The sequence below is a fragment of the Lolium rigidum genome, chromosome 4 (assembly GCF_022539505.1).
Source record: "Lolium rigidum isolate FL_2022 chromosome 4, APGP_CSIRO_Lrig_0.1, whole genome shotgun sequence".
In the NCBI taxonomy this organism is placed as follows: Eukaryota; Viridiplantae; Streptophyta; class Magnoliopsida; order Poales; family Poaceae; genus Lolium; species Lolium rigidum.
In genome coordinates this window covers 208,624,901-208,645,175 of record NC_061511.1, presented here as the reverse complement: position 1 = coordinate 208,645,175, position 20,275 = coordinate 208,624,901, and the positions used below count along the sequence as shown (strand labels likewise).

The window sequence follows — 20,275 nt, the reverse complement described above, 5'->3', positions numbered from 1 at the left end:
GTGTTCGGGAAAGTAGATACGTTTTGGACGTATCAAGGAACAGGACTTCGGGGAATATATTTTAGAACCGTTTGTTCAAGAAGACCTCGGGAACGATGCAGAAACTCGTGGTGAGTCAGTGGTGGATCTAAAGGACATATCTATGCTCGAGAAGTTACTTGAGGCGAATGACAATTATGATGAGCCTCCACACGTCGACCCTTCAACTTTGTACTCACAAGATAGTGATAGTGATAGTGGGCGAGAGAAAGAGAAAGAGAAAGAGATGGAGTATGAGAGTGAGCATGAGAGCGATGATGGCTGGTGAGGGTCTTTTATTCTTAGTATTTATTATGTCAACATGCTTCTTAATTGCATTGTGCCTTTTATTCTTAGTATCTTCATTTTATTATGTCAACATGCTTCTTAATTGCATTGTGCCTTTTATTCTTAGTATCTTCATTTTATTATGTCAACATGCTTCTTAATTGCATTGTGCCTTTTATTCTTAGTATCTTCATATAATATGTCTTTGTGCTTAAGCTGTTTTATTCTTCTCAATGCGGGTGACTGGACAATATGAGCGGCGGCAAGGCAGACTCGAGAGCTTGCTTAAGACGGCTGGCGCAGGTGAAGAGGAATATTCCTAGACCCACTAGACGGAGTGATCGAGCCCCGGTGCAAAATCCGCGTTACGCCGATGGTACCGATGGAGGACGAGGACGAGGAGGACGAGGTGGAGGTCGAGGACGAGGACGAGGAGGACGAGGTGGAGGACGAGGTGGCGGCGGGGTACACATGGACTTTGACGAGCCACCCTCCGCTTCGGCGACGTGGCTCCTGAGTTGTACCTAGAGGGTCCGTCTAGTGGGGAGGTGGAGATGGAGACGGAGTCTACACACGAGTCGGACTCTAGGGCTGAGTTGGAGGTGATGGAGGATGGGGGTGCGCCGAAGCCCTTGAAGCTTCGTGGAGAAGCTAGAGTCCCCGATGCGAGGAAGGAGCCAAAGACCCATGATGACAAGGCCCTTATCATTCCTTCGAGCCATGAGTAAGTGTACTACTTCAGAAATTTCGAACATGTATTTTCATCTTGGGCATAATAAACAATTTGGCATGTGTACTAATGTGTGATTTATTTGCAGCAAGCTGGACATGGGATGCCAAGCCCCCCCGCATGCCTAACGACTTGCTTGGGGCTCCGATTAAGAAGTTCTGGCCCGGCGGATACACTCCCCTTAGCACGGTCCCCGGTGGCCCGACGAAGCTAGCCACTACTTGGGCGGACTATGAGGATGCCCCTGCCGTAGGCTTCGCGACAGTCTGCTGAGGCTGTGACCACCAAGTTACGGGTAAGGCATATATTTCTCGAGCACCGTTCATAGTTGATGACCCTAATGTGCTAACTCATGACTTTCACAACTGATTTATGCATGATTGAAGTGCTTCTATCGTGTGGACCCGGAGCATGACACGCGGGCGCGTCTCACTTTGCGTGGCGCTTGCGAGAGGTTGACACCGCGAGCGAGTGGTACAACCAAAAGTTCACCGGCGCTAGTGCCTTCCGGGCTAACAAGGGTAAGAGGGTCAAGAAGGAGTACTATGTTGGTAACGAGCCTACGGAGGAATGGGCAATGACCATTGAGGAGTACATGTCGGTGAGTAAAATGTCAATGAGATTCTACATTGCTGCTAAGTTTTCATTGAATTATCTTGAGCTGACTATTGCGTTTTCAGGTTTGTCCGGAGTGGGCCGAGCAGCATAGGGAGGCATGGGAGGAGCTGATTAGGGCGAGGTGGCTCAGGCAGGACGAGGAGTTTGCAGCCGTGTCGAGGCGTAACATGGAGAACCGAGGCACCGGTGGCACACACTGCGCGGGAAACCGCGACTACACCCGCTTCAAGGGGAAAAAGGTATGTATATACATGGAACGACCTTCATTCATTTCCCGCCATGTCTCATTTGTGGTACGCTTAACTTTTCTTTTCGCGATGCGAGGTGGCCGAGGCACCACCTGGGGTGGTGCTTCATGATGCCCAGATATATGACATGATGCGGACGAAGCGAAGCCCAATCCCGCATTGCCTCAGCCACGGTACTACGGCAATGCCAAGGCCGCCAAGGAGGACTACTGCGACATGGTCAAGTCTCGTCACCCCGAGGTGGATGACCCCTTGAGCATTCCGGTCGACGAGGAGTCGTTGGTCCTGTCGGGGCACGGGCGTCCGCATGGCCGTTTCCCTTGGATGAATAAGGCGGTCAAGCCTACCCACTCCACGAGCTACACGCGCCTCAAGCATACCCTCACCGCCGACAGCCCCCAGCCTCGTCCACGGCCTGCTCGTCCACCCGCCTACGATGTAAGTTTCCTCATTTTCATCCTCTTTCCGGTTTTCCTTCCTACATGGCTAAGTGTTTACGAGATTCATTGTTTCGAAATTGTAGCCTGACTTCGAGGCGGCCTTCGAAGCCTGCAATGAAGCGTATCAGCAGGCCGCTGCCCGGTGGAATAGGCGAGAATACGGCCTATATGACGTATTTATCGATAAGTCCGAATCTTCCTTCTCGCGCAAGTAGATGACAAGTCTCGGTTTGATGCTTTATTTCGCAAAGCCTAACTTGTAACCTATCTTGCAGGAAATGATGATCTCTATGTCTACTGGTACACCGCCACCGGATCGAGTTACCGTGGCGGGGGACATGCCTATCATGCCATCGAGGGCAGCTTTCGCTGCGACTTACTACGGATCCACACCGGAGGTAAGTTCTTTGCCAAACCGGTAGTTACCACTTTCCTTTGCCTCGCAAGTTGCTAACATGTAGGGAACACGTAGGGAACGGGATGGTCCGGGAACCGGGCATCGCCGGGTGGGCGCGAGGTCACACCGGTTCATGAAGGTGGTCGGTCTCCTGGGCGTTCGCTGGTGTCTCTCCGTCGACTACTCCTCGGGACTACTCCCGGTGCCTCTCCGTCGACTTCTCCTGGGCGTGCTACCGGTCCTTCTCCAGGTGGTTCTTCTGCAGCTTCTACCGGAGCGAAACCCCGGGCTGCTCGTTTCGCCAAGGATGTGGGCGGACACACCCCGCCCGGGTCCTTCCTCCGCTAGTCAGCTTAGAACTAGGGTTTGCTTGCTACTACTATGTATTTGGATGACATGGCACTCTCCGCTCTCCGCTTGTATGCTATTATGTGCACCATGTATGGTATTATGTGGATTATATGATATTTATGTGAATTATGATGAATTTGGTTGATTTTGGATGAATTTGGATGAACTGGACCTGCTGAATTGAATTTGAATTGCAACAGGGAACAGAAAAAGGAAATGGAAAAAGAAAAAAAAATTGTGCAAGGCCTACGCCGACGGCATTGCCGTCGGCATAGACACTGACATGGACCATATGGTCAGGGTCTATGCCGACGGCAATGCCGTCGGCGTAGGCCTTGCGTCTGGATGGCCGCCGCGTGGCCATTGCATGCACGGCTCTATGCCGAGGGGGTAGCCCTCGGCGTAGGCGCCCAACTGGCTGCACCACGGCGCGCCACGTCGCCCGTTCGTCGCCGGGCCGCTGCCTCTATGCCGAGGGGGTTGCCCTCGGCGTAGGCGCCCAGCTGGCTGCACCACGTCGCGCCACGTCGCCCCGTTCGTCGCCGGGCCGCTTCCGTACGCCGAGGGCAGGCCGTCGGCGTCTGCCGACGCGCCGTCAACGGTGACGACGCGCCGCCAGGACAGGCCGAGGGCAGAGACGCCGAGGGGCTCACCTGGCCGTCGGCGTAGGTGACGTACGCCGAGGGCCAGCCGTACGCCGACGGCGAACCTACCTCTGCCGAGGGACCTGGACGCCGAGGCCATACGCCGAGGGCTGCCGTCGGCGTAGCCTACGCCGAGGGCCAGGCGCGGCTACGCCGAGGGCAGCCGGCCGTCGGCGTCTCGGGCGATTCCTGTAGTGCGCAGTTGCCCTGTTTCTCCTCACCGTCGCCGGAAAACAGGGCAGGTCGCTGACAAATAATCTATATGTTGCCAGGGCGAGAGGCGAGGTGCACCGGATCGGGCCGTGCGGAGGGGACCCACGGCCGGGGGCTGGTCCGGCGCGGGAGGCGAACAGTGGCCCACCCTGGCCCTGCGCGGCCGGTCATGGATCATTGTGTGCTTCAATTTCTCGTGGAAGGCAAAAGAACCTTGAGTCAGGCAGATCATCGATCATCCTATGGTCAGATGAGATGGACCAGAACAGGAACGGCACGATGAACCTGAAGGGTTCATCTTCTCCATGATCAAGATGGGCAGTCCGCGAACACGACTTCGCCGTGATATTGTTGGTTCAGATATCTCGTTGCCTAGCTGCAGTGGCTTCTCCTGTATTGTTTCGAGATGGCATGCACAATGAAGGGGAGGGTGTGAATTCACGCGATGCGTAAGCAAAAATTAATCATGCACTGATTGACGAAAGAGACAACCAGTGACCACCGATTACGATGTTTACTAGTACCCTAATTAGTTCCATTGATTCGGTCACCGATTTCCACTTGTTCTCAGCTTTAGATAACGTTGGTTGTATCTAGTACTACATTGACATTTTAACAAATTTGAGATATTCTCTTGTGGACGGAGGGAGTAATATGTCTCAACAACATACATCACATGCTACACATCCACTTTGAGGGCCAATTCCATGTCTATGGACTATAGCCGCAGAGATGCACCATGGCGCATTTTAACCGGAAAGACTCAAACAACACTGCAGATTTGTGTCTATGGCTGTTTTTTTTTTTTTTTGGCTTGGACATGCATAAGTTTAGTTGGCAACCATTAAGTTCTTCAGCACCACCTTATGCAAGACTATAAGACAACCAAAAACACCTTAATTCTTCAGAATTTAGACCGAACTCTGACACCTTAAATTATGTAGTTGTACGATGTAATATAGAAAAACTATTAATTTATTACAGTATGCGTTGTCGTTGAAATAAAGAGAATCCACTACAGGAATCGGCGTAGGCTACACCCAACCTCCTCGGCAGAGGTTCTCTTCGGCAGAGCCACGTGGATCGTTGGCGTAGACCAGACCCTCGGTGTAGCCGGTATACGCCGAGGGTGGCCGTCGGTGTCTAGACCATCGGCGCAAGCCACGCCGTTCGTTAACTTCAATTTTTTTTATTTTGTTTCCAATTTTTTTAGTCTCTCACATGAATCATTTTAACTTTGACTACACTTAATCTTAGATCAAATTACGTCAAACTTCCAATTTGGTCACCCATACTCACACTACTCCAACCCTTGGACGCTTAACATTTTCGTTCCTTTCGATTGAGCTTCCATGAAAGAAACGAAACATTGCTGCCATATCAATTATATTAATCCTTAGACCGTGATATCATAACTCTTTATCATTTTGAATTTTAAATATTTTTTAAATAAATATCAATGGTTAAGTAATGATAATTTTTTTTGCAAGATGCAATAATTAATTTAATTTTTAAAACAAATTTAAAAAAAAATCCTGAATTTCTGTCAAAAATAAAATCTTGCTGCATTCATATTTTTGTTTGGAATTTTTATAATCTAAAAAGAACTCCAACCGAGTAAACCCTTGTGAACTGAGATGTAACTTTTTCCCACGATGATTTTTATATATTATACATGTTTTTCCGACGTCGTATGCAACAAGAAAAGCCGTTTTGCCGATACATGACGCAATTTCGAAATTCATTTTTGTTAAATTCTCTTGCAACTAGATGACATAACACATGAACATCTCGAATGATTTTATTTTTGGAATTTTTTTATTATTTTCTGCTATTCGGTGGAAACTTAAAAAGGCAATCCACGGAAGGGGGGTGCATGGAGGGAAAAAAATTCAAGGCTACACCAAGTGTCGCCGTCGGCGTAGATTAGAAAAAAGAGAGGAGGATCCTATGCCGAGGGTGGCCATCGGCGTAGCTCTAACGCCGTGACAACGCCATCACGGCCTGGCTTTGGAGGGGCGCGTGTCTAGACCTACGCCAACGGCCTGGAGTACGCCGATGGTAGCCATCGGTGTAGCGTTGCCTACGCCGAGGACACTCTTCGCGGGCTGGACTGGCCGGGCCATACGCCGATGGCCCTAACTTTTGGCCGTCGGCGTATCAGCAGGCCGTCGGCGCCTTGCATCATTCCTGTAGTGATCAAGGTCCTAGAAAACAACCAAAAACACACGATCCTTTTTGAGAAAAAATCAGTGTAATTCAAGTAATATCCATCAAGGTCCGAGCATTCTTCTTCGAGCCTCTAGTCCAATCGTGTCCACGCCGTTGCTGTCGCGACTGTGTCCGACTTGCGAATAGGAAACGAGAAGAGTCCGCGCGGGGGCTTGATGCATAGTACTCCAGTTGGCTACTTGGCCCGCTTCTTGTGTAGGAAATTTCCTGGCTCTTTCCTCCTTCTCTCATTTCGCGATCTTGAATTGGCCATCCCCACTCCAAGCCAATCAACTTGTCAATGAAACGTGGCCAACCACGAACTTATCGCTAACCTCCGGTGGTGCTTGTTCTCAATCGCGCTGCAGTCTTGTCGATGTGCCTTTCACACGGGTCCAAGCCAAACTGGACACGCCATGCGAAACTGAGCATAGCATGCACCACAGGGAAGATAAATACTACTAGAAGATTACTAGCTACCTCCACGCAGAATTGATCCCACAAAATATCCCGCACCATAAATTCATTGAGGTCCCATCGCTCCCCAGTCTTGAGCGCGAGCTGCGGCGGCCATGGCGGCGCTCGGCGGCTTGCTTGCGGCAGCCATCCTCAAGGTGGTGGCCGACCAGATTGGTTCGGCAATCGGAGGTCAGATCATGCTGCAGAAGAACTTCGAGAAGGAGCTGAGGAAGATGAAAATGGCACTGGAGTCAGTCGAGGCGGTGCTCAAGGTCGCCGAGAGGCGGTCCATCACCGACGAACCGACGCTTCTGTGGCTGAAGCGGCTTAAGCACGCCATGTACGCCATCTCGGACATGATTGATGACTTCGAGGCCGATACAGAACCAATCACTCAGCCGTCTCAACGGAAGGTATGTGTGCGGTACAGAAATCCCAGTTCATTGCACTTCGTGGTTACTCTTGAAACTAAAGACATGGTCATCACTTCTTTCTATAGAAAAACTCTCCTCGCCATGTAGTTTTGTGATTTATCCGTGTAGTTTTGGTTTCTAATCTTGCTGGAGCTAATTAAATATTAAAGGTTTGTACTAGTACCCATGTATTTTGTGCAGTAAGTTAATTTATGTATCTTCACATGGCCTTATGTGTTTTAGGTTTCAGTTTTTAAGACTTTTCATTTCTGAATCTACTTTTCTTATACTTTTGTAACAGTAGCATATGTTACGTATATTTCAAAACTAAACAAAATTTGTTCTGATAGAAACAAGAGGGTGTGGCTCTTAATGTTTTAACCTAATCTCCTATTGGGCTGAATGCAGTTGTACACTGCTTGCCCTTTCACACTGTACTAACGAATAAACTCTCTTGCAGTTATCCTTCAAAAAATATTTGGCAATTATGATCCCTTGTATCACAGTCGTTCCCAAGATCACAATGGCCAATAAGATGGAGAAGATGAGGGAGGATCTGGAGGTGATAACTGACCAACACAAAAAATTCAGATTAACAGAAGGCACTAGTGCCAATGAGCCGAAGGTCACCGACGTACGGGAAACATCGTCAATCATGGAGACACAAATTGTTGGGAGGACCGAGGAGAAAGAGGAAATATTGTCTTCTTTATTTGATAGCATGACAGAAGAGATCACAATCCTTTCTATATATGGCATTGGAGGCCTTGGCAAGACAACCTTGGCCAAAATGATTTACAATAATACTCAGTTCAAAGAATACTCTCAGGTGTGGGTCTATGTGTCCCAGACATTTGATCTGAAGAAAATTGGAAACTCTATCATATCACAACTATCAGAGAAAGAGAAGGAGAGTGAGTACACTGGAATGGAGATGATACATAAATCACTTCAAAAGCTGCTTGCTGATAAGAAGATTCTGGTTGTTTTAGATGACCTATGGGAGGGTGAGAAGTTTCATCTGGAAAGTATGATGGACATGCTTAGGGTTGGGAAGGGCGGTAATGTGGTTGTTATTGTAACCACACGAGATGAGGACATTGCGAAGAAAATCTCTACCATCAAACCATACAAATTAGCACCATTGACTGATGACATCTGTTGGTCTATAATAAAGCAAAAGAGCGTATTTGAATCTAGAGATGATAAAGAAGAATTAGAGAAGATAGGGAAGGTCATTGCAATGAAGTGTGCTGGTGTGGCTTTAGCAGCTAAATCACTTGGTCACATGCTGCAATCTATGAAGTTTAGTGAATGGAAATCAATTAGAGACAGTGATATATGGAATGTATCTTCTTTGAAAGATACATCTTCCTCACAAGTGCTTGCGTCTCTGAAGTTGAGCTATAGTGTCATGCCTTCATATTTGAAGCTTTGCTTTGCCTATTGTGCAATATTTCCAAAAGGTCACAAGATAATTAAAGATGATCTTATTCGACAATGGGTTTCTCTTGGTTTCTCTACTTGGCAGCTTGGTGAGAGATACATTAGTCAGCTTTTGGGCTTCTCTTTCCTTGAACATTTGAAGTCACCATCGGTGAGTTTATGCATTCCCTATATGATATAACAATTTTGTTATTTTCTTTGAATCATTGTGATGCAACGAAAGCATATAGTAGCAAAAGTAGTGATGGCTAGTAGCAAAAGGTAATGCCCAGCTGTAGGGAATTTCCACCCTGAATTCTGAAGTTAAACTGCACCCACATTTAACATATAAATTTCCATAGACAGTCTCCTCTCTTATAGAGCTTGGTTCTTGTGCTTTTTGTCACTATATGATACTAGGTGCGAGAAGTTAAACGCTGTTCTGTTTAAATATTATTTTAAAAAGCACCTTTTTAAACATCAAGCGTGAATCCATGTTACAACTAGAGTTACCACAAAAAATACTACTCCGTCTGATTCATAATACTTGACACTAATATAGATGTATCTAGACACATTATAATTGTAGATACATCCATTTTAGTGGCAAGTAAAATAGATCGGAGGGAGTATATTATTACATTTTTACAAACATATAAATGAAGTAGTAGTGGACAATATTTTCTGGGATGACCCTATTGATTTCCAAAAGTAAAAAAGGAACATGTAGTGCTAACTTGGGCAATTTACCAGAAATCCTCATAAATCTTAGCAGTCAAAGCCTATTCCTGGTCGTGAAAAATACATAATATTACAAGTAAAAGTACATTTCTTATTCATTAACTATTCCTGAATAATAAATCATATAATTTGATTCTTAACTGTCCAAACTATGTAGATTTTCTTTCATGATGACGTAGCGAAGGCTTTTGCATACAAGCCTAACTAGCAGTCTAGCACTAGGAATCTGACATATAAATCTTTGTGTTGCTTTTTTATGCCTTCACATTTTGAAAGAAATTCTGATTTATCATAGATGATTTTTCTCTAGTCTACGTAAATTATTTATGAGTTTTCTAGACTTGTTTCATCGTATGATTATTTTTCCTTCTTTGGTTTCTTAGGATTTCTCAGAATTTTGGAACTATCTAATTTTTTCAATATGATGTTAATTGACTGCCATGCATTGAGAAACACCATCGCGTCATCTAAAACTGCTTTGCACTTGTCCGAGAAATGAATTATGTTTGCTGGCGACACTTAAGCACATACTTATCTAATTTTACAGTTTTGCAGTTTAGGGAAAAAATCTAAACTTGGGAAACAGCAGAGAAGCACAAGTAGAATTTACTATTCAATAATGAATTTAATTCACAAATTGTCTTAAATATAAGAAACCCAAAAATCTGACTCTGTAAAATGATTTTCTTGTAGACTATCAAACTGTATGATGAAGATATTACATTGTTGACCATGCATGATCTGGTACATGACTTAGCAAGATTAGTCATGGACGATGAGATTCTTGTCGTTGGCAAAGGCGGAAACACTGAGGGAAACTGGTACCATTATGCATTGCTTGATGATTGTAGTAAGCCATTGGGCTTGGAGTCATCCAAGATAAGGGCATTCCGCTTTATGGACTGTGAAAAAATTGAACTTCACCATGCTGCATTTTCATCTGCCAAGTCCTTGCGCGTCCTTGACTTAAGCGAGTGCAGCATACATAAGTTGCCAGATTCTATTGGTGTATTGAAGCAGCTGAGGTATCTTAATGCTCCTAGAGTCCAAGATGCAGTCATTCCGAATGATATCAGCACGCTCTCAAAGTTAATGTACCTCAACCTTCATGGGTCTTCTAAAATCTTGGCTTTACCGGAATCCATTGGAGAAATTGAAGGTCTGGCATATCTTGATTTGTCCAGTTGTTCAGAAATTGCAAAGTTGCCAAAATCATTCGGGAGGCTAAAAGAATTAGTGCATCTTGATTTGTCAAATTGCTCTTGTATTGGAGGTGTATCGGAGTTCTTGGGCAGCCTCACAAAACTGGAATATTTGAACTTGTCTCGCTGCCAAAAAATTGGAGAGATGCCAGAAGCTCTGGGTATCCTATCCAAACTAGACTATCTGAACTTATCATTCAGCTCATATCTTGAAAGTTGCCGGGAAGCAGAAGTTTTGGGCGCCCTGAACAAACTTGAGTATTTGAACTTATCCTCAGGGTGCTGTGGTCTTCTAAAGCTCCCAGAAGCTTTGGGCACATTCATTCAACTCAAGTACTTAAGCTTGTCAGGTTGTATGAGAATGTCAGAGTTGCCGAGGTCATTTCGGAGTCTTAAAAATTTGGCGCATCTTGATCTATCAGGCTGTTGTAGTATTGATTGTCTAGATGAAGCTTTGGCTGGTCTGTCCAATCTGCAACATTTGAATTTACAGAGGACACATATCAAGTTGATGCCACAAAATGTGACCAAACTCAGGTATTTGAATGTGTCTTCGCTGATTAGGGATGGAGATACCATGGACAGTCTCATCAACTATATATGCAGTAATCTTTCCAATCTGGAGCATTTGGACTTATCTGCTAATTATAATATAATCAGTATACCTGAAAGTATTTGTAACCTGAGAAAACTGCATACACTGAACCTCGCAGAATGTGATGATCTTACAGAGATACCAGGTAGTATAGGTACAATGGATAGTTTGAAGTTTCTTGATATAATTGGTTCGGGAATCTCCAAATCCCCTCAGGTTGGTAGCAGTGCAATATCGTTACCACACTTTAGGGTGCAGCCTGGTGATGGCCACTCTAGCAGCAACCTCATCTTGCTACAACACATAGATCCTGTGAAGCTCAACTTGACTGAACTTGAAAATGTGAAATCTGTAGAAGAGGCCCAGCGTATACATTTGACAGGGAAGGAAAATCTTGAGTACTTGAGAGTGAAGTGGACTGCAAATGCTGAGAGGTTTGTGGATCACAAAATTTTGATGGAAAATCTGGTGCCACCAAGCACATTGGAGGAGTTGGAGATATGTGGTTACAGCGGTGTCAGCTTTCCAGCCTGGCTAGTACTGGACCAATTGCCAAACCTAGAGCGTCTGGTTCTCAGAGACATGGCAAACCTGGAAGAGTGGACCACGTCACACTCCAGTGGTGAGGATCACGTGCTTGAAAAGTTAGAAATTCATGATTGCCCCATGTTAAGGTTGAAACCGCTTCCACCGAAAGCTAGTGAGTGGGTGATATCAAACAGCGATAAAGTGTTATCATCATGGGAAGAGTGTACTGGACCACACACAAATGCCACCTCCTCTTTTTTTCCTGTAACTACTAAGCTGTCAGTTGAAAACAGCAAGGTACCTCTGCATCAGTGGAGGTTGCTTCAGTACTTCCCTGGCCTCACTGATTTGCATATTAAAGGCTCAGTCGATCTGATCGGCTCACCAGAGGTCCAACATCTCTCCTCTCTGGAGACTCTACCACTAGAAGACAAATACTTGGAAGAGCTGCCAAAATGGCTGAACGAGAACCACTGGCAACTCAAAAGGCTACAGCTGCGGGGTTGCAGCAACATGGCATCACTGCCGCACTGTTTTGGAGAATTAACCTCCCTCGAAGAACTTGTCCTGTGGGACTGTGATGTCTTGTCTTCTTTGCTAGAAAGCATACAACAACTCACCCATCTCAAGAAACTATGCATTATTGGCTGCTCTGAGTTAAATCACTTGGGTGAAAGGGTATGTCTCCTGCCCAGCTCTCTGGTGATTCTTGATATCTCGGATTGTAAGGGTATCAAGTGTTTCCCTGAGGGTATGGAACAACTCACCAATCTCCAAACACTAATTATTTCTGATTGCCCTGACCTAAAGCAGTGGTGCGAATTAGAGGAGAACATGATGAAGCTGGCTCACATAGAAGACAAGGTGCGTGTCCTACCAAAGCTGGCTCTCTGTAGTACTAATCTTATTTTATTTTTACGTACCCTTTCTCCTTTTCTTATACTAGAATTTACTCTGTCTTACATTTCTTACAGAGGGTTCTTTCCTGCAGAAATGTCTACATCGTAATCTATTTTGCCTTGCAATTTTCCTTTTGTTAAACACCACTTTGCTTTGAAAAGTAGAGCAGTAGAAAAAGGACGACTTTATCTGGCTTCTAGAGTACATCTACTGCGAATTCCTTTGTAGTACCGGCTAATCAAAGAATTGCCGTTATGTACTTTGCAGGACATTTACGAGAGCTGGTTGAGCTAGACAGTGTATATCGCACATCAACGGTGGCACTGACGGCACCCTCGATGTCGCCGTCAGAGAGATGTGGCCTCCGAGGCTGCCGTGCCAGCTGCAACTGCTGCTGCCCAAGGTCTGGAGGGATGATGCACGGCGTGCAAGCCAAGCAGGATGCGCCGACCATGGGCCCTGTTGTTGGACGCCAGCCCACCATGGATAGATCAAGATGGACCCAAGCAGCGATCTGGATAGCTCATTTGGAAGGAGATAGCTGTTTCGAAGCATGGGAATCGCGGAGTGGTAGCAGCAGTGTCGTGGCTTCAGAGTCTGTTCCCAAGAGTGATTTGTATTGATTGGAGATGTTCAGGGCATAGGGACCTCTCTGTGTTTATGCACGGAAGAGACTGAAAATCAGGCCACAAAAGTAGTACTTCCTCCGGCTCACCGAAATTATGTTAGATTTGTCAAAATTTAGATGTATCTAGACACTAGTATCAAGTATATTCAAGTTTAATTAGTAAATCTTACACAAGTTCATGAGACGGATGGAGTATATGTACTCGGTATATCAACTTTCAGAAATCATTATGTGAAACTCATTCGCAGTCCTCCCCGTCGTTCTCAAGCGGCCCGACGCATACCAAAAGTGACTGTCTGCATTTGTTTGGATCGGGCCACCGTCATGGAAATCGGCTAAAAAGGCTAGAGTGACCGTTTGCCTATTTGGTGTCCCCAGTGGCCCGACTCACTTTTTTTTGACTGTCAACCTCATTTAATGGCAACCAACGTTCCGTCAAGTTCTGCCGCCGGAGATTACCAGTTCCTGTACGAGGGCGGTCGATTCCCGCGCGCGGCCGAGAGTTTTGCTCGCTCGACCACCGCCTCGCGCGCGCAGGAAACCGAACACTGGTTCCCACCCTGCTGTGTCTATATAATGGACGGCGCCGCCCTGATGATGGTAAACCCTATCTACAATCCATGGACGACCACGAAAGTACCTGGATCCGCATCGCCGCCATGGCTCGCGCTCGCTATACGGAAGATCCGGACAGAGCAGAGCTCCACATGATGGTTGTGCTCGACGCGGAGCAGACCACCGCGTACGCCCGCGAGGACGAGCTTTACGGGCCCTACCGGGAGGGCATGGGGGAGGCGGCGGCGGCGCGCGTGGTTGATGCCCAGGCGGAGGAGCGTGGGCCCCTGGAGTCCCTCCGTCGCAAGCCACCGTCGGCGACCCAAACTGACATCCAGGCGGCCAATGCTAGCCTCACTGAAGCGCTGCTACGGGAGTCACGGGAAGCCCTGCGCACCCTGGGCCCCAGCCCGGGTGTCGTCTACCTCAATGACGACGAAGATGATGACCTCACCAACTTGAGCGACGACAAGGCCATCGGCGTGACGGACGAGCAGCGGGCGCTGCTCGCGTCATTCGAGAGCGTCCCCGGGACGCTGATCATCGTCAGGTGTCGGCAGCGGAGGCTCAAGAATGCTCCCAAGCGCTTGCCATGAGGCGGGCGTACGAGATGTCGGCCCCGGCAGCAGTCCACCTCGCGGCGCGCGAGGAGGTGGTGACGGCGAGGCGGCAAGAGCAGCCACGGGTGGATCAGGAGAACTGCGAGCTGGAGTAGGCCGCTGCGGCCATGGCCGCTGCGGAGGTCACGGTGGCGAGAAACATGGCCCGCTACGAGGCCGATAGGGACGCGGCGGCAATAGCAGAGGAAGCTGTGTCCAGAGCCAGCTGGAACGACGCTCTGTCCCAGGGGCAGACACGCTGGCGACAGGAGGACCCGTCCACCGCCATTCATCGTCGTGAGGCCTTCGCTGCCCACATGGACGTCCACCGTTGGAGGAGCTCCGACGACGCCGGGACATCAGGGCACGACGGTGGCCCGTAGGCTACACGACTGCGAGTAACCCTGGATATAGTAGGCCACGCGACGTAGTTTAGGTTAACTCATCTGTAATCATCTATGTAAAGGTGATAATTTTGGACAACCAATAGTAATGAAATGCTATTTGACACTATGTCTCCCTGCCCTGCGGGCCCTGATACCACCTAGGCGGACCCGCGAACTGTCCGCGCAGCATCCGCACCGACGCATTCACGGCGCAAATTCGGGCCACGTTTGCGACCCCGAGACAGGCCGATCAGTTTTTGTCGGACCGCTAGGCTGGGGGTACACCCATTCTTTGTCCGCGCGCAAACGGTCAGGCCACTAGTGATGCCCTTAGGCCATCTCCAATGCGGTGACGCATCGCGTCCAAATGGGTCTGAATGGGTCGCAGTGGACAAGAACGCGGTGAATAGGTGCTACGAAAGTTTTAGTTCTTTTTCAATTTAGGCTTGACGCAATAGGTAAATTTTCTAGATATGCAACTAAGTGAATTTACCTAGATGAAGAGCTACACAACTAAGCAAGATACACAAGGTGACAAGGGGTAACATTATCAATACCCATAATGATGGACTTGGGTTTAAAGGAAGGAGAATGCTGGTGAATTCAAAGACCGGTCAGCCAAACTAGGCAACCGACGAAAAGTATGATCAAGGGCAAAATCGTCGAGATTGTATTGTCGAGAATTAGGGTTACATGGGTGTTGCGAGTTGTGTAATTAATCTATCCCTCTCGGTGGCTCCTCCTAGCCCTTATACAGTGGGCTAGGTCTCAGAGTCCACCTCGAGGTTATTTACATCATGTATGTCGGTTTACCCGACATGGGCCTAGCTTTCCTATTTACATAATAATTGGGCTTCGGCTTCGTGTAGCTTTCTTCATGGGCCTTCTCCTATTCCGTCATGGACTTCGTCCCAGGGATGGTAATGCTGAGTATCCAATATGGCATACCCATGTCACAAGGCAATAAAGGGTAGAGGTAACCGAGAGTGGAGCACGCGGAGACACAATGGATGATTATCGTAGCTCCTTCCTTCTGATGGGAAGTACGTCTATGTTGAAGGGGTGTGGTTGCCACGAGGCCTAAACAACGCCACAAAGGCCCCACCCTATTCTCTGTTGAGAAACGCCAGGAAATCCTAGCTCACTTGTCCACTAAGGGATTTTCTCGAGGCAGAAATTGGGCATTTACAAGGTTCTTGGGGCACGCATCCACAACCGAATTGGAGGCTCCCAAAGCTACACAACAACAAGTTATCAATGGTGTAAACAACAACTAGGTTTTCGAAAGGAAACTCTAGCCAAAGGGACCCTCAAGTGAATGAGGGGGAAATTCAAATCGCTTTGGTGAACTTGTAGATCTAGGTCTTCTCCTTCACTTCTCCAAAGATCAACTCTTTTGATTGGATAATGTAGGAGATCTAGTAGAAATTGGTGTTATTTGGAGGAGAGAGTGTGTAGTCTTAAGGTAGAAGGAGTGAGGGGGGTATTTATACCCCCATTCCTGAAATAGCCGTTGGCCCTTGCGCAGGGCCGGATATTCTGGCCTTCCAAAAATAATCCGACCATTCATGGGGTGGATAATCCGGCCCACAACGTATAATCCGGGTGGTCAAATTATCCCCCTCTTTCTCTCCAAAACCCGGACACCAGAAGGTCGCGTGAAACGACGTCATTAAGGTCGTTTGCCAGATATCCGCGCGAGGGGGGGTGGGGGGGATTTTCCCGAAGGGGCGGATAATCCTGCTCGGGAAAAACTTCACCGTGCTGGAACACCAACGATCACTTCTTGGTGTTCCTTCTACTTTCCCAGTGTCAACTCCTCTTTTCACCTTTTTGAGCAGTCAATATTCTTGTGCTATTTGTTTGAATAAACTCAACACATCTTAGCACACGGTTAAACCCTCTCAAGTGTTGTTATCAAACACATAAAATCAAGTAGGAGACCAAATGCTCTTTCACATGTTTTGTAGCTCGAGTATTGTTTTTGTGGTGGTTATAGTGTTACTAATGCAAGTGACAATCACCGTGTGAGGGTCTTTCTTTATAAATGTATGCATCGTTAACATGTTTGAACATCTTGTTGGTGCAGAGCCTAGTGCAATTGCTATCTTTACGATATTAATTAAGGTTTAAAATAACGTGCTAAATGAAATAGCGGCAGCCTCCTTCAAATGCTATGTGTAAGGGTACATTGCCCCTATGTGTGGTTTCGGTAATTAATGACAACCCCTATGGACTAATGTTTTCATTGAGTTTATATGAAGGAATATTCCATAGGTACTACTTGCTCTCCATGTGTTGGATTCAAGTATGGACGCCATGAAGATAAAGATATACCTTGTATATGGGCATCAAGATCATCGGTATGAAGATATATATGTGATATGATCAAGAAGAAGAAATGAAGATGGAGTTCTTATATGGAACTCAATATTAGCCATGCTCTATCTTAAGTGAGTATGAGAAGATACAAGGTTGAGTTGGGCAAGTTCAAGATGAGCATCTTGTGTGGATCACATGCTTGAAGCTTGCCGTCCATTTGGTGATAGTGAAGATGTGCATCAATGAACCTTTCCCATCATAGTGTATGGGGGAGCATTTGTGAGTATTCACGAAGCGACAATGATCAAGTGATGGGATGCGCAAGGCAAAGGTATGACCTTGATAGGTTTTCCTTTTACCGGTCTCGAGGTGGTTGATGGGAGACCGGATTATAGGATAGATAGCCGCACTATCAAGAGGGGCTTCCGGTTGGGTAACTTGATCACATCGTCTTAGGGAGCTCAATCCTTGCATGCGTTGCATATTCTTATTGCTTCTTGGGTATTTCTCGGTGTGAGGTTCTTGAGCTTGTTGCTAGCTTTACAACAAGCCCAAGTTCATCGAAAACGGAGTTCACATGCATCTTCTATTGCGTTTTCGAGGTTGGGTGATTTTACCGGTTATTCATGATATAAGGTTCTACCTTTTATATTCATGATAAAATCCCCTACTACAGATTCTTGGGTTTTCACTTTCCATAAGATAGCATTTGTTGTTATCTTCCAAACAAAACTGGTTTCATGCGATTCGGAGTTCGGGAGCAATAGTTATTAAAGAAAAGGGAAAAAGGAAAAGAATAAAAGGAAAAAGAAAAAGGAGGGGCAGCTGGCCGGCCGGCCGGCCGACCGGACCGGCAACCGGCCCACCCGGTCCGGGACCGGACTTGGCACCGGTGCCATCCGGCCTGATCCAGTGGCCATTGGGCCCGTGACCGGCCGGAGGCCCGGTGGCCGACCGGCCCGCCGCGCGCTCTCCGGTCCGACCGGCGCCTCACCGGGCCGCCTCGCCCGCCGCCCACACGGCCTCCCAGCCTCCGCGCCGCCCGCGCGTGCTGGGCCGCCTGCCCGCCCGCGCGCCGTGGCCGCCTGCCCGCCCGCGCGCCGCGCCCGCCGGGCCGCGCCTCGCTGGGCCGCGCGCCCCGTGGCTTATCCGCCGCCCAGCGCGCGCTGCCGCCCGGTCCGGTCGGGCCGGTCGGACCGGGCTGCCGACCGGCCTGGCCGGCCTGCTGCTCCGGCCGACCGGCTCGGCGGCCGGCCGGGCCGATTCTTCGGGCGTTTTTCACCGTGCGTTTTTCTCGTTTTTTCCCCAACGGTTATTTTGCTCCCTTTGCTATAAATAGCCCTTCTTCCACCTTGAGCCAAATAAGTTCTTCCCATTCTCTCTCCTCCATTGCTACTATTTGAAGAACTTGCTCTCCCCCTTGAATCCTCCAACCATTCTTGCTCATATTTGAGGATTTGGGAGAGGGGATCTAGATCTACACTTCCACCGATCGATTTCTTCTCTAAGTGAGGGAAACTCTTGGGATCTAGATCTTGGAGTCTTTGGTTGACTTTCCCCTTGTTCTTCCTCTCCAATCTCATCCTAGCATTCGTTGCTTTGGTGGGATTTGAGTGTGAAGGACTTGAACACCTCCGGTGTTCTTGCTTTGCATCATTGCATAGTGTTGAGCTCTCCACCACGATTTGTTCGAGTGAGAGACCGTGAGCTTGTTACTCTTGGAGGGTGACCTCCTAGTTGGCTTGGTGATTGGTGCTCCGGTGATCTCTTCAAGAAGATTGTGAAGAGGCCCGGGCTTCTCCTTCGTGGAGCTTGTGAAGTGGTTGTGGAGCTTGCCATCTCCGGAGCGGAGGAAAAGCTAACCATAAGGAAAGGGCCATTATCCTTCGTGGGTGTGGTTCGGAGAATAGGGTGAGCCTTCGTGGCGCGGGGAATCCTTCGTGGGACCTCCACTCCTCCAAACGTGACGTACCTTGTTGCAAAGCAAGGGAACACGGGAATACATCCTCGTCTCCGCGTGCCTCGGTTATTTCTATACCCGAGCTCTCTTTCCTTGTGATAGCCATCGTGCTTGAAGTACATATATCTTGCTATCACTTGTGCTACATATATCTTGTGCCTATCTTGCTTAGCTCTAGTTGCTATTGTCACACTTAGTTGAGCTTAGCATATTTAGGGTTTGTGCTTGTAATCTAAACGATAGTTTAATTCCGCATTCATACAAGACAAATCCGCAAGAGTTTGTAATTGCCTATTCACCCCCCCCTCTAGGCGACATCTCGATCTTTCAATTGGTATCAGAGCAAGGTCTCTCCTTGTTTTAGGCTTCACCGCCTTGAGAGTAAAGATGTCGGCTAGTAATTTAGTGCACAATGACACAATTATCTTTGTTGGCACAAATTATCATTTGTGGCGAAATTGCTTGCTTTGTAAGCTTCGGACCTTGTGTCCACATATAGAGCAATTTCTAGATGTCGGTTTTTCTCCTCCGATGGATTCTCAAAATCTATCTTTAGAGGATGAGAAAAACTTACATCTTGAAGCTCAAGTATCTAATGAGCTTTTATTCTCTTTGAGACCCGATTTTCGTAGGTTCTTGATATATATAAAGCGAAAATCGTCTCATGAGATGTGGATCAAGCTTAAGGAAATGTTTGGTGGATCCACTTCTCAATTGGTCGGTGGTGTCTCCGAGGAGCTCTCTTCCCCTTCACATCATGAAGAGCTCCAAGTTGCTTCCACCTCCGGCCGTGATGATATATCATCTTCTTCCACTTCACCAACGTGTTGCAAGACACAAGGTAATGATATGGTGAGTGGTGAGGGAAATTGCAATGTTGATATTGTGCTCAATAGTGATGACTCTTCATCTCTATCTCATTGCAATGTTTCCTCTTTGGACTTAAACACATCTAGCATTGAAAATGACCTACATGCTTGTGTTGTTAGTCCTTGCATATCATGTGTAAATTGCTTACATAGATCTCATGAAGATATGCTTACCTTGTCTTGCCCCCATAATCAAAATGCTTATATTTCCTCTAGTTGTTTGTTGACTAACAATGTAGAGGAAACCGAACACTATATGGATCAAGACATGTTTTCAAATGAGGATTCAAGAATATCTTCATCTTCATTCTCCGGTATGCACATGTGCCTTATGGCAAATGGATCAAAGGTATCTCCTACTTTGACTCCTAACACTTCCTCTAATGATGAGAGTGATGATGATGATAATGATGAAGAATATAATACCTTGGTGCATAATATGGCAATGATATATGCTTCTCTTCATGGTAATAAAGAAGCTCGTGCTAATCTCGAGTACTCTATGGATATCTTGAATAAATATAAGGAAACCATA

The 20,275-nt window shown here is 47.2% G+C and overlaps 1 protein-coding gene across 1 annotated transcript; it reads left to right on the top strand.

Moving 5' to 3' along the window:
• The first annotated feature begins 6,695 nt into the window (after window positions 1-6,695).
• On the top strand, window positions 6,696-14,200 carry LOC124648126 (putative disease resistance protein RGA1). Its single transcript, XM_047187941.1, has 5 exons — window positions 6,696-7,030; window positions 7,491-8,627; window positions 9,890-12,385; window positions 12,496-12,525; window positions 13,490-14,200. Exons 1-5 carry the CDS (start codon window positions 6,731-6,733, stop codon window positions 14,198-14,200), a joined length of 4,674 nt encoding a protein of 1,557 aa, XP_047043897.1. The 5' UTR covers window positions 6,696-6,730.
• Window positions 14,201-20,275: the final 6,075 nt, after the last annotated feature.